We start from the raw sequence: 15,900 nt of genomic DNA, 5'->3' as shown, positions 1-15,900 counted from the left end.
TCCGGGACGGTAGTCTCAATGTTGCAAGGTTGGTTTTCCGCCTGGGGATGCTAGGCGCAGCGGGGAAAGTCACCATTTTCACCGGAACAGGTCATTTAACCATCCAAATGATTTCTAAACGGGTTTATTAAGTTGAAATAGTTGCCAAGTTCCCCTTTAAGATAGTAACATTGATTGTTTTCGAAATATGTTTTGATCAAATTGGTCAAAACTGGAGGATGGGCTGAACGCCATATCTGCTCTCAGACCAGCTTCTTGCCATGTGGGAGGTCTTAGGTTATGCGCTTACCCACTTCTACTTTTATTAACTTTTAAGGTTATTTTACACTGCTTGGGCGAATGGTTGAATACTCTTAAAGCTATATAGCATGTTGATATTTTATGAAGCCATGAATGAACAAGAGTTTATACAGGTCATCATATGCCTATGATCCAAACACACATGATCAAATAGTTAGGCCTTCTTAAACTGTCTGGTATAAAGTTGTCAATCAAATTACCAAATCAACATGCACTCTCCACTATGTTTGTAGTTACATGACGCTATGTTAAAAAATGAGCAGGAGACAGTCACCTACCTGATAATAAAAATGCAAGGAAAAAGACACCACATAAAACTATTTCTGACTAATGTGGTAAAAGGTATAACACACCATATTTCTGAATGTAGGCTATCTGAAAGTTCCCAGTAGGCCTATGGCTAATATTAGTAAAATTGTGGCAACTTTTTTGGCAAACTAATTTAAACATAGACACACTTAAAATAAATGAAATACACAGAGAGAAAACCCCATGGAAAACAAAATAATTTTTAACAATGCAAATAATAGGCTAGGCTTAAATATCAATACACAATGATAAAAAACAACACTTAAAGGTATAGTATTTTAGTAGGCTATGTCCCAAAATACAACAAGATTCCTATATCTATAGTATTCCTTTAAGATTACTAGACCTAACATTTTGTCCCAAAATCCTAAGATTCTCACAGTTCTTTTTGTTAGGGCATTTAGTCATAATTTAGAGATGAATGACATTTAGTCATTATTTAGAGATCATTGGGATGAACCCCACTGCTTGAATGCTTGAATGCTAGAATTATAAAAGAAGCAATAATAGATGGTACACGTGAGGAAGGCTAAATAAATGAAAATAAATACTTTGGCTATGGAAGACAATTTAATGTTTATACAAAGCTGCATAAAAAAAAAAAACATTTGTCCCCTTTAAATTCAGTTTTCCAACGTTGATATCTTGTGATTACCTGTCGGAAACAGAACATGCGCGCTGGAAATAGGCGAGATGGAAAGAAAGAGGAAGGAGGAGATGTCGGATGTAGTAGCTAAAAACGAAGGCTCCTCCTTGTCGAGGATGTAAACCACAAACACTGAAACTATGGAGATCAACAAACATGTAAAACCGGACGTATAATATGAGAAACACCGGGAACCACACAGAGAGACACTGTCGACGTTTCTGGACGTAAAACATCGTGTTGTAGTTCTTTGCGGTAGAAGAGGAGTTTCATCATGGGGAACGAGGCAAGCTTAGAGGGTGGTGGTGAAGGGTCGCTTCCAGAATTACCGGAGGGCCTGTCAGCCGATGGGAAAGGTGGCTTCGTTCGGACGTCTACTGGAGAGAAGGTGGACCTGACTCATCTAAGCGAAGGAGAGAAAAATCAACTTGCTGCCGCGATGGCAAGAGTGCAAGGCGGGCAACCTGGAACAACCAGGGATGCTGCGACTTCCAGGCAGGCTTTTACCAAATGCTCACTCTTGTGTTGGTGTGCTGATGCGAGGGCAAGATATGTGAGAATGGTAGCCTATCTTGTGTTCAATGTCAGGAAGAAGAAAAGTGTAGGCTATGTCCACACCCTCTCTTACAAATAGATGATCATATTGAGGTTGGAAGTCTTATAAGAGCGATGGTCGTCCAACTCGATTATTAACTGCATAATTTTAAGCAATAACGTAGTCTAGGGTACAATGGATATTTATATATATATATATATATATATTTTTTTTTTTTATCGTATTAAACTAAACCAAATTCAGGCGGCGGCAGAACGAAATGGGGTGATGTGTTTGCATACTGTTATATGGTTCAATTGCTCAGACGTCATCATAATTATCAGCAATGCAGACCACCTAATGTAAACAATTTGGAGAGGCTGGTGTAGGCTATCGGATGCATAATGGTTCAAGTCAAATGTAATTTTATTCTCACATTTTATTGCTATCAAATAACTAGGCTACTTAATGACCACATTGTCAAAGATGTTAGTGATGTTTCACGTAGCAAAGGTTTCCCTGGTCCTGATTTTCCATCGCCATGTTTCTTACTGAGCAGTATTTGTGGCGTTACGGGTGTGCTTGGGAAACCACTGAGAACTGACGCCTGCACCAGCATCAGATACAATAATTAGCCTAAGAATGCTCCATTTAGACGTTTGATCATTAAGGAATCCAACATTTTAGCCACAGCAGTCCACGTTTGGCTGAGTCGGTATAGATATGCTATTGTAGGCGATATTATATAGCCATAATAACGAATAACGGGGGAGGGGCATATACGACTATTTATAGTACTACGAGCTCAAATGTCATACTAATTGATTCACTCCGATGATGTGATGATGATTTTGTTTCATATCTTAAATAAGGTCGTGGGAAGCATTATCTTTATTGTGATTGTCCACGACCTGTATTCCTATGGCTTTTCCTACGCTGGCCAAGGTGCTGAAACCCTCTCCATCATTGATGGAATTGCAAAGGGAAACTAAGCCTGATTGTTTTTTTTTGTGTGTGTGTTATGGGCTATATTTTTTTTTTTTTTTTAAATCTTCTATAACCTACACCCCCTGTAACCTGTGTTAGTTTATGTAATCTTTAAATATAGCCTACCAGACTACATCTTGCATTGGTTCAGTTAGAGTTTGGGCTTATTAACCCCAGTTTATTAAGTGGTCCTCGTAGCTTGCCCTTGTAGTTTTGCACTGCAGTCTGATACTTTGGCCCTGTCGTTTTCTAAACATGCTTTTACATGATCAGCACATGTTTATTGTAGTGTTGCCAGGAGCAGACCTGGGTGTTTGGGTTTCATCTGTCCTTGCATGTCCTTAATGCTGTGTGAGGAATTGTACTATGTCCTGTATGTTTGTTGTCTTGTACCCCACTTAGTTCTTTAGGCTGGTGATATCTTCCTATAGCCTGGTGAATTCAGTATCATTTTGCAAACTCACATCTTACATGTGTTGTGTATGTGTTCATTATTTTGTGCAGGGCTACTGCGAGTGCTGAGACAAGCAAGGGCCACACTGGACTAAGCAAGAGCCGCACAGTTGATGCTTTTGCTGAAGGCCCAGCTTCAAAGCCAAAACCTGGACGCAGCCCTTCATCCCTCAGCCTCTTTGAGTCCCGTTTCAGGCAGGAGCCAAAGGATCCCTCAGAGTCAAGGTCCAGCATGTTCTCCTCTGGTTTTCTTAGTGGGGCCAACCCCCTGAGTGCAGTGTCCTCTGCTGTGTCTTCCTCAGCTGTTAACATCTCCAAACTCAACCCTTTTGGAGATGAGGAGGAAGAAGAGGAACCAACTGCCAAGCCATTAGGTAAAACCCCTGGAGGCGCACCAGGGCCAAGAAAGGGCCCCCAGCAGCAAGGACAGAGGCCACCTCAAGGACAAGGGCCACCCAAAGGTCAAGGACCACCTCAGCAAGGGCCACCCAAAGGTCAAGGACAACCTCAGCAAGGGCCACCCAAAGGTCAAGGACCACCTCAGCAAGGGCCACCCAAAGGCCAGGGACCACCTCAGCAAGGGCCACCCAAAGGTCAAGGACCACCTCAGCAAGGGCCACCCAAAGGCCAGGGACCACCTCAGCAACGAGGAGGACAACCTCCACAAGGGCCTGGGAAACTCAGTGGCCCTGGACCTCAGCAACAGGGGCCTCTCAGATCTGGAGGCCCTCCTCAACAGGGTCCACCAAAAGAAGATTCTCATAAGAGCAGTACCCAACCAGGGCCAAGACCCCAACAAAAAGGTACACCAGTTCCTGCTGAACAGTCTTCAGGGCCTGCAAAGAATGCACTCTGTCCACTCTGCAAAACCACCGAGTTGAATTTACAGGCCAAAGACCAGCCACCAAACTTCAACACCTGCACCCAATGCTCACAGCAGGTTTGCAGCCTCTGTGGCTTCAGCCCGCCTGACTCTGCGGTAAGAGATAATGTATATTAAGAAGTTGTGTTGAAAACACACTGCAGAACACTTGTTTTAAGGGTCATGTTAACATAATAGAATATATGATATATAAAAATATTTAATCAATGCTCATGTGGGCAGATATCTTTTACATCATCAACAAAGGTCTCAGTTGTACAGATATCACAGATTAAATAGTGTCCTTATTCAACTACTAAATTAAATCACTTCACTTCTTTTTGGAAAGCTGACTGTTTTGATACTGTGATGGAGGATGTACTCATGCCTTTTTACCCAGGGGATTAAGGAAACATATGGGATCTGGGGAGGTAATCAAGGAGCTTACATCACTGAGAAAGCCACACTCCCTGTTGTCAACTCCTTTTGACCTACAAGCCATAGATATAGCAATAAAGCAATTGTTGTATTTCCTAGCTCTGAAGGCTACACACAAAGCTGTTAAACTCATTGGTTTTAAAGGACTCATCTCTGTGTAGCTCAGTGGTGGCTGAGTGCCAGTAGAAGGCTGATAGCTGTTTACTGTGAGGTTGATGGGCACACAGTTTAAATACTGGTCAGGTCAGGTGGCTCAAAGTTTACTCAGCTAGGTTTTCTGACATCCCCCTTTCTTCCTAGTGTCCGTATTTTTGAGATTTAATAATCCACAAAATATACAGGATGTTGTTTTGTTTGCTCTGTGCTCAATATGTATTGTATTAGAATGCTATGCAATCTTGCTAAAATCTAAACAAATAACTATTTAATAGCAAATAATATAATTAGTATAATTATATTAATTATAATGTTATATTATTTATATTAATTGTAATATAATTAATGATAATGTTAAGTAATAACAATTTCTGCTGCATATAAACAGAGTCCTGTACATGCAGTAGCTTCCATAGCATTCCATCGTGATATGTCTTCCTGAATTATAAGTAGAACATTTCATGTTTTTAAATGAGTGTCCTAATATGTATTTTATTTAATTTTTTAACCTTATCTCAATATTTTTTCTGTTTATTTGTTAGATTTTCATTATTTATTCAATTATTATATTTGTATGTTTTTGTGAGAGTGTGAAAGGTGTTTGTTTGGACATGGTTATGAGTTAAAGAGCATATGTGTCTGACTTTTTGTATCCTGCTTGCAGGGTAAGGAGTGGCTCTGTCTCAATTGTCAAATGCAGAGAGCTCTTGGGGGAGCCGAGCACCCTGGTCCTCCCATGATGAAACCACAGCCCTCAAAGGAGGGTTCTGCTCCACCCTCACCACAGAGGACAGGACCACCCCTCAAGGGTGAGTCTAAGAGACCTCCAATGCTGACCAAACAGAAGAGCATAGCTGATTCAGGGAAAATAGGGACACCACCTGTAACTCCGCATTTGAAATCTCCTGGTCCATTGAGTCCAAATGCTCCACTAAGTCCAAAGGGCCCATTAGGGTCCCAGCCAGGATCACAGCCAGGGTCTCAGCCAGGGTCTCCAGGGCCGAAACTTGGATCTCCAAAAATAGACCCGAAAACTGGCCGTCCCATCCAGCAACAACAGGGATCTCCCGCCAGATCAGCTCCCGCACCTAAGCAAGACACAGGCTTTTTTGGAGGCTTTGGATTGGGAGGGTTGACAGACATGCCAAAATCCCCTGCTACCGCCAGCCAAGCTGCAGAATCAGTCACAGGGAAGCTGTTTGGTGGCTTTGGAGGTACTAAACCCCAGGCCCCTTCTTCTCAGCCCACAGAATCAGTAACAGGGAAGTTGTTTGGAGGGTTAGGTAGCCTTACAGAAGCAGCCAAGCCCCCAGCCAAACCCCCAGTTGATGCTGTTTCAGGTAAAATGTTTGGGTTTGGTTCCTCTCTTCTGAGCTCAGCCACCAATCTCATGTCCTCCAACCCAGAGGATGAAAATGCAGAATCACCACCAGGTTCACCCCCAGATTCAGCACCAGGTTCACCCCCAGATTCAGCACCAGGTTCACCACCAGATTCCCCTATAGACTCTGGTGCAGATTCACCACCTGGGACTCCCCCAGACTCTGGCTCAGAATCCCCTCCTGACACTCCACCTCCATCTTCTAAAATCCCTGAACCATCTGATGGGGCCCCAACTGCAGATCTTATTGTGGAGTCTAAGGAAACCCCACCTGCCTCAGTCCCTGTGCAGGAGACGCCTTCCAGCTGTCCTTTGTGTAAGACTCAACTGAATATGGGTTCAGAGGATACACCTAATTACAGCACCTGCACGGAATGCAAGAAGACTGTGTGCAACTTATGTGGGTTCAACCCAATGCCCCATCTTGGAGAGGTGAGTTGGTCATTTTCTGTACTTACATTTGAGAGAAATCTTCTCACCTACACCCCAGTCAAAATATAGCATTGTGTAAAATGTGGGATATAAAATGTATAGGTTAGCCTGGAACAGATACATGTATTCATGGCAGTTAACTGAAAATGGGGCTGGTCTTTCTTTTTACTAGAAAGGTTTGACTTAGTTTCATACATACTTTCCTTGTCATTCTATTGATTTGATTATCTGAATGGATTCCTTCACATTTCTGCAGTGATCCTGAACAGCTAATTAAATGTTTGTGGCAATTCATGTTTTCTCCTTTGCAGTCCTTTGCACTCCTTACCTCTATTGCGCATTGTTTGCTATCAGTCCAGGAAGTATGCACTTTAAAGTACCCTGTATAATAGCTGTTCATTTGAGATGCAATTTTACAACCAGTTTAATATACTGCTATATTTACAGTGCATGAAAATGCACTGTTCTGTTATCTGAAGTCTTCTTCTTCTTCTTCTTCTTCTTCTTCCTATTCTTCCCACCAAATTTCTGCGTCTAATTCAGCTTCAACCGTTTAACGTAGAAACTTCGTTCAAACTTTGTAACGTAGGTCTTGAGAAGGACACTTGAGGAATGTACTTTTGTAAACTTTATACTTTTTGAGATATTAACAAAAAACAAGCTTATTTTTCCCCATAGACTTTATATTAGCACTATGACATCACAATGGACTAATTAACTTGATTTGCACCTGTATCAACTTCCAGCTGCTCAACTAGGACCCATCAAAGGGCCAGTTAAACTGATTGCACCTGTATCAACTGCTTTCTGCTGAACTAGGCCAACTCTCTGTGTCTCTTTATTCTACAAGGATATAAGACACATTCCATCCAGCTTTCTATCCATTCATCCTCTTCAAACCATTCACTCATCCACCCATTAAACTATCCATCAACATCCATTAAACAATCTGCCTAGCAACATCCATTCAACTTTCTGTCTAACAACATCCATTACACTATCTACATTCAACTTTTAAACTATATACTCTGTCTCAGGCTTTAAGCATACAATCTGGCTCTCTTAAGACTACTATTTCCTCTGCCCAACTGTTTCAAAATAAATGTCCTCACTACAATAATTCACTATTAAATAATTTAACTATTTAAACTACTCAACTATTTTACTGTTCAGCCATTTAAACTGTCAGTTGTTATCAACTATGACTCCTGCCAACTGTTTCCAAATAAAAGTTTGTTTGCCATTTTATGTTAATATGCAGTATGTTTATATTTTCATGCACTGGTAATTTCCTCGAAATTACATTTTCTAGTTGTTTGTGTAACCTGAAGTCAGACACTGTAAGAGCCTGTTGAATGAGTATCTACACTCTAAAGCCACTTCTGAATCAGGGAAAAGATTAAAACAGTCCCCCTGATTGACCAGATCTTGAACCTGGAAGTATCAATATATAATTTTTGTATGTCTTACTGACATGTACAATCTGAATAGTTAGAATTTAATTAGATTTGAATCAGTAATAATTACTTGAGATTAGGTCAAAGGAAGGTCTTTCTCAGGCCTGACCTTCTACACTTAATACTTAACACTACAATCCTGCATCCTTTGAGCTTGTTGTTGAGGGGGTGACGTCATAGACAGTGATTGCCTTGTATGCTTTGGTTGTGACTCAAATGGCACCATAGAACTATAATTGAAGTTGGACTAGAATGGAAAAATGCAGACCCGTATAAAAATACCCTCTAAATTTATTGGCACCCCTGGTAAAAACCTCTTGCAACTCTGTATTGCATCTGCATCATTCTAGTGTACAGTAGCTGTCTCTGCTGGCTGGGGTCTCCCAAAGCAGTTCTTCAGGTGTTCTGTCCCACGTCCTTAATGCTATGTTGCTAGGATGTGTAGCTTACATACGGTGTCCACACACTCGGGACGCACTGATTGAAAGAAAACACAGCACAGTTGCTGGTTCTCCAAAAGTAGTCTTAGATTGACTGTACTCATATACTGTACACAACTTGTTCTCCCTTAAAAGACTGAGCGTGCAGGTACTTTTTGAGTGTAAAGGTATCATAGCAAACATTGTGGTTAAGAATAGATAAATAGATATGTTGAGAATTTAGGAAATAAACTCAGAAATTTGTTTGAGCTCACATGCTTGGTACTAACTGCATGGTAGGTTTACAGATGTCACCCATGCACAGGCTAACTAATCCCAGGAGTCTATTTCAGGTAAAATGAAGGGATTACACTGAACACATCCGGCTCCACCTCACGTGGCATGAGCAGTATCTTCAGCCCATATCCAACACAAGTGGCCCCATCGGTTTCTCTCACAGGGAAAATCCCTATCTTTACACGTACATGTTTACATGAACACATATAGTGAAAAAGTGGCTCTCTGTTTCACTGTATTTTATTATGATAAAAGCTTAAGATTAAGTGGAATCACATAATATGTTAGCAGGATCATCCTCTAAGGAGATTTCATTTGATTATCTGCCTTATTTTCAGATTAAAGTCAACAAGAACAGATCTGTGGCATGACTTGCTGGGATTAATCACACATGTTAAAAATCTGCTTCACAATTTCAATCAATGATCTGCTGTCTACATCACTGAAGCAAATCTATTTATTTTAAATATGGATTAGATGTACTTTATTGATCACTTATGGGAAACTGTCATTATTTACAGCCTTACAGGTCCCTATAGGTCCCACCCAGAAAAAAACAATGAAAAAATATTTATTCTTGCTTTTCCATATAGCTGTAATAACATAAATTATGTGACTGATATGGGTAGCAGAATTTAGCATTGGATTATTTTACTTGACTAAACTAAACACTATATCTCAATAATGCCTTTAGGCACATGCTTCAAATTTAGTAGTAATGTTCCATTCAACCTTTATTTTCATTCTCGGGTATACAATTGAGGGCAGCCCTCATTTTCAATGTAGCCGAGATACAAACATAAAATAATAAATAAAATAACAGCAACCACTGAGATTACAACCATAATAACTAAATAAATAAAATAAATTACAATTGATACTCAGTGTAGATAAAAACAATTAGGCTTAAAAGAATCAGAAAAAACAGTTACAGACTGGGACAGGGAGGTTTGTTACTAATGATTTGAATTGCCCATAAGAAACTAAAGAGTTTAGCTTAAGGGTGCGTTGAATTGAGTTCCAAGTGGTGGGGGCATCAAAACAAAAAGCTGACTTTCCCAGCTCAGAACGCACACTATGAACTTTGAGCTGAAGATAGTTATTGGAGCGAGTAAGATCATGGCCTGATTCCACGCACCCTGCTCTTAACAGGGTAAAGCACAGCATGGCAACATTAGGCTATCTCAAATAGGAGAATAAAGTAATCTTTGCTCACACACAGTTAGTAACTGTAGTGTGATTGCTGAATTGAGAAAAGTAACGTGTTACACCCAACTTTGCTCCAGACCCTGTCGGGTGAGGAAACATTAAAGAAAACATATTTTTTTTATAGATAATATTGATGCTCCAAAATTACGAGGAGTCCAGAGAGTGTTGGAAGAGTTGCTGAAGAGAAGTCATGTAGAGTCTTGGATATGGATTTTGCCTTCAAACTGTTTGCGTCATTTTTCGAGAGACAAACAATCGAAAAAGAATGGTTCCGGGACTGCATACTGAATCCCGAATATGGGATACCAGTTTTAATATACTGAAGAACAGGCAAGCAGTGGATTATATTGGACGAGGGAGAGTAAAATAAAGGCCTCGCGCTGTGGCTTTCCAGTGGAGAGACTGAGCATCAAATAGGCAAATAGGCCTTTAGGCTCCTCTAGAGGGCACTAGCAAAGATTCTAGAGCGAATGTGATTTCTGGCGCCATTATGTAGGCCTTCGTTTCAGCACCAGTGATTATTTGTGAAGTTGTGCAAACGACAATCTTTTCAAAGCATTTGAGAAGGAAGGAGTGAGAGCATGCAAGCTCCCAAATGACGCTCCTCTGAGAAATGGAGTTTTGGATAATGTTCAGCTTCGGCAGCTTTACCTATATGCTAAAATATACAATGACTGAGGAAGCCTAGTGACGAGTCCATAGCAACCAGTTCATGTGTTGAATTTGTTATTACCCAGTGTGCTTTGTTGAATGGTCTCAATGTTGTATTGTTTTATTTCATGTGAATACTAGTTTACTAGTAACTTAGTATTTGAAGTAATGCAGGAAGTGTGCATTCCACAACAATGTTAGTGAGTAAATCTACTGAAATGACCACCATCTTGGTGGAGTGTGATGTGTAAGATGAGAAAGCAGAGGTTAAGTCATCACAGCAAATTGAACAGTGTAAATGATACTCTATAGGAGTGCATTTTACACCCTTTTTGGTGTGTATTTGGGTCTAAGTGTCCAGTGTTCTCCCAACACTGGACAGCAGAGTTAAAATATTAACACTATAACAGAGTTAAATTCCTACAGTAACACCAGTGTTCAAATGCACTCATTCACAGGCATCATTTCACACTACTTTGAGTAACTTCAACACCTGTAATAGTAACTTCAGCAACACTGAATAATAACATTAAAGGTGAATTCCGGTGTGATATTGACCTAAAGTGTGTTGAAACATGATACCCAGTATGAACGTATATCTCATAGCTCATCTCGGCTTGTCCCCTGCACTCTGAAATCTGGCGCTAGTTAGCTGATGCTACCAACAGCTTTTTCAATGGGGGTGCCTCGGGAATCGGCCTATATATCAGCATGTATATACTCTCACCAAAATAACATTTAACACCTAAGACTACAAATTAACTAATTTAAAAATTAGATTACACCAATAGATTTAAAGAACTCAACTCACGGCTCAACATATCAGGAAGTTCTGGCAAAATATGAAAACATGTATACGTAATGGACTGGCGTAATTATCTGATTGTCTACTTCTGACAATTTCGAATGGCTCTGGGATAGTGTATCCACATCTCAGCCCCTTCTGCGGCCAAAAGTTGACATTTGAATACATTGTGCCAATCCTCATTATTACACAGCTCTTCATAGTGCTGCAGAATGCTATATTCACTTGAATGGGCCTTCCCAACGTTTGGTGGTCTGCTAATTCTCAATAACAGACCGTTGCTAAGAATAACAGATCGCTGTCAAGGAAAATGGGCTTTGTTTGTAATTGTAATTCACGTCTTTCATATCACTACGCAAGGACTGGAACTTCGTTTTGGCAAGTAGCCGTGTAATAAGCGGGATAATGTATAGAACGCCGGTCATTATCAGGAAATAGGTCCCGACAGGGCGAACCAGACCCCGACGCGCAGCGGATGATGACCGGCGTTCTATACATTATCCCTTACTTACTGTATTAATATGATTATTTAACTTAACCTTCTTGGGGAATTGGTAAGGCAATAGTATTACAATAGTATTAAAGAGAATTTTATGATGAAAATGTATTTGAATATAATCAAGATGACAGCCTTTGGAAGTATACCTGCGAGATAAATACATACATATATTTTTTATTGTTACATAATGTACTTGAATGGATTAATCAAATGAGACATTATTTCATGTAGGCCGTATGTTGACATCCTGTAGGCCTGCAGTGACTTGGAGTTATCATTAGATCTCACTCTGGGTGTTTTGTTTTTGTTGGCCATCTGGTCCATGCTTGAAAAGAGGATCTGATGCACCACACTTCTTAACAACCATCTCAATACACCCCTTAGCACCTGTCTTGCAAGTGACATTTAACTTGTCGTTCCTTGTTTGAGTGTGTAAAATATTTCTACAGTACATCCCACTTTAGCTACTCTTAACTATTAACTATACTTTGTATAAAGGATCAGCTTACCCCTTCCTTTTTTTACTTAATTGTGTATGGAGACTGTTTTGTTCCACATAGGCTATTGATTCACAGTATTAGAAACACACACATACATACAAGTCATTAATCTGTCTGTTATTTTCTAAACAAACGTTTTATGGAAGCATTTTAGAACATGCTCTGTGCTGCCTTGTGACGGAACAGGGTTGTGACGGAACAGTCTCTCCATCTGTCAGCTGAGTGTCATAGACTATAGTTCCATCAGTACATGCATACCCACTGGGCACAACAAGGCAAAAATGTCCACAGTAACAAAAGAAGCAGTGTAGTGTGGGGGTTGGGTCTTTGAGGCGTAATATTTTATGCTATCAGTTCTTCTCAAAGGAAATCTCTGAGTTGAAACACGTGACTCTGTGACATTCTTTGTGACAAGAAAGTATTTCAGATGTGGAGGTGTGTACCTGCTGACATTTTACATTGGTTAGATCATAAGCTTCAGATAAAATATATGAGATTTTTACTGACTGCAGTACTTACTTCATAAAATAGCACTGACTTACTTTTCACATGTTTTGATTTCAATTTACATTTACATTCGCATTTATTAATTTAGCTACGGAACCCCAGAGGTGTCACTGCAAAATATGTTTTGTGTATTTCAAGAGATTTTGCACTCAATTTCTAAAGTGTGTGCTCATTTTACTAAATTGTGCACTCATTCTACTAAATTATGCTCTCATTTTACTAGATTGTGTGCTCAATTTAGTAAATCATGTGCACATTTTACTAAATTGTAAAATCCCCAAAATCAGCATTAGTTGGTTAGTTGGTTGAAGACGCAATTAATGATGGAACTTTCATTTCAAGAACAGCAGAGCATAAACCTATAGCACAAGATCTGACAAGAAATTCCATTCTATTACAGAATGACAGAAACAATAGGTAAATCATTGATCAGTGCCTAATTCCTTAGTTATTAGGATAAAAGGAGACATTTCATGAAAATAGCATACAAGTTTTAGGTTAGTATACACAACACAAACTGTGTTGTCCCTATCTGGACATAGGTTAAAAGTGGAATAAAAGAACAAAAACAACACAAGTTGTGTTATTTTCAACACATTTTTATAAGGCGGGGATCACATTAGCCAGCGGCAAGCGGCATATGTAGCGGTATATTTTTCAACCAATGAAAATTTCATTTTAATATTCCGTATAGCCAACGTGGTGCGTATAGGGGTCTTATTCGGAGTAGGCCTAGTGTAAAATCTAATTTAGCATTAGATAAGGCGATTGTAGCAGCAATTTTGTCACAAGGTTACCACAATTTTGTCAACTGTAGTCTCAATATTCAGTGATAGAAAGCCTGTCAAACAATATGCCTAAAATGTATTATAATGACAGGGCACAAGGAAAATTTGGCTGCCCATGTTGCAAAAGTGAACATATCCCCGTCCCCCATGTTCGAGTGTCCTATCATTTTCAATCAAACATTAGAAATGCTGTCTTCCTGGCAGGAGGCGTACTTTTAGAAAATTTCTGGGTTTCTAAATGTTCCACATAGGCTTGTTTAATTTGCCAAATGAAAGTCAAAGTCTCTTTGAAGTGCAAATAAAAGAAAATGTTGCTGCTGTTTCTACGATATAGGCTACTTCTCTTACAATAAATCGTGACTTTAGTCTAATTAACAGACAACAGCGTCATTTCGAGGTGTTTCGAGGTATCACTGGGTTAATGCATAGGCTATGTCTTTGCATAGGCTATGTCTTTCTAAGCTTTAGGCTACTATATTAAGTACAGAATAACAGAATAGCCTAATGACAGAACTGTAAGATCAAATTCAAAAACGTTTGAAGTCTAACCAAAGCATTACAAACGTATGCAATGGACACAACACAAACAAGTGTGTTGCATACCATCTTAATTCATTATAAAGACTAGGATTAGGCAGTCTCTATGCTGTTTCCATGGATACAGTAGTTACAGGAATCCAAGTTGTTTGCTGTTTTAAATATCATTGCTTCTAGCCAACGTTACTGTATATCCAGTGTTAAGTTTCACTTGCGCAGGGACGCGCACATATTGCATGAGTGCTCACACCAGGCTATGCATGGGTGATGGCACCAAATTAAAAAGTATAATTTCCTGATTGGAGAAACTTTTAGTTTCTTTTTCTAGTTGATATAGACAGTTTACTCAGTTTAAAGGCAATTGATGTCAACAACTGGATAACAATAGCCTGCCCTTGCTAGCTCACTGGGAAAAAAAAGATCTTACTGATGTTCTTAATGAGTTCCTTGTCTGAAAGCTAGCCAGCTGAGCTGATGTTCACAAGTCAGTTCAGCTGTTCTGTCCTCATCTTCCTTCTCTCCGTGCTTTCTAGTTTGTCCATGAAGAAACTCCCTCAGATATCTAGTGAACTTCATGCATATTGTCTTTCAGAGTTTAATCCAAGTTTGATGTAAGATTAGTTAGATAGCATGTGTCATTTAGAAAAACATTGTGGGCTAAATTAGGCTAGGAACCCTAGTGCTAAAAAGCCAGTTCATTATTGACGACCAGTAGCATAACACGTTGTCATTTTTGCCAAACGAAAAAATAGTAATCCAGATTTCACTTGAAGATCAGAGTAGCTCCCGTTGACAGGCCTACGTTAGCTGCAGACAACACGGAACAGTTCACTTGAAGGATCCGTAGCCTATGCACTGCCAGCTTTGGATGCAACTTCGTCTTCGCTAACAGCCCCTCACGTTGACTCATCCAGGCCCTTAGGCACATACAGTATTTTATTTATTACTGTAGGCTATTGCCTGTCATGTTCAGTAATGTGGTTATGTAGCCTGAGGAACAGTAGGCCTAGCACTATTTAGGACTGAGTAGACAACGCTAGTCCACCCAGAAAATAGTCTTCAAACTCATAAGCTTTAATGGTCATGTGTGTAGGCTACCAAGACGTGGTGTTAACTATAGTTAGTGTCATAGTACTTGAGGTCTAGGAGGTCGGATGTGTGTATCAAGACGTGGTGTTAACTAAATAGTTAGTGTCACAGTATCTTACTTGAGGTCTAGGAGGTCGGATGTCACCTTGCACCAGGTTAGTTAAAATACTCAATGAAGCAAACCTGGATTGTGTTTTTTTTGCCTATTTTTTGACTCCCAAAATGGCGGCATTAATATCTCTATTCTGGTTGTTATGTTGACAATAAGGAATAGTGACATAGGCCGGAATCCTAAATAGATGTGTTAAAAACAACACAAGTTGTGTTATTTTCAACACATTCGTTTTAAGAGTATAATATTATACAATATTCAATTGAATGTATACACACACACTTCTTTTTACAGAAGTCAGCTGTTACACTATCCCATTTTGTATTGTAAATACAAAATGGGATAGTGTAACAGCTGTTCAAGGGTATACATAAATGTTCAAGGGTATACATAAATGTCAAGAATATTCCAGAAATATAATATTTGAGTTCTTCTTTTTGTGACAACCAGACTTTCAGATGCAATAAGTCTTAAAGTCGTATTGCATTCACTTCATAAATAGCAGTTGTATCTATCTAATTACCCAATGGA

At 39.6% G+C, this 15,900-nt stretch overlaps 1 protein-coding gene across 1 annotated transcript in view; it reads left to right on the top strand.

Moving 5' to 3' along the window:
• The first annotated feature begins 1,300 nt into the window (after positions 1-1,300).
• Positions 1,301-15,900, top strand: part of LOC125311032 (protein piccolo-like) — a 73,342-nt gene continuing 58,742 nt past the window's right edge. Inside the window, 3 exon segments of the mRNA XM_048268842.1 lie at positions 1,301-1,750; positions 3,282-4,209; positions 5,351-6,499. Coding sequence (XP_048124799.1) covers positions 1,530-1,750; positions 3,282-4,209; positions 5,351-6,499 — 2,298 coding nt within the window. The 5' untranslated portion in view covers positions 1,301-1,529.

The sequence above is a fragment of the Alosa alosa genome, chromosome 17, assembly GCF_017589495.1.
Source record: "Alosa alosa isolate M-15738 ecotype Scorff River chromosome 17, AALO_Geno_1.1, whole genome shotgun sequence".
Lineage (NCBI taxonomy): Eukaryota > Metazoa > Chordata > Actinopteri > Clupeiformes > Clupeidae > Alosa > Alosa alosa.
The sequence above is the reverse complement of the archived record's forward strand: the minus strand, read 5'-3'. Positions and strand labels throughout refer to the sequence as shown.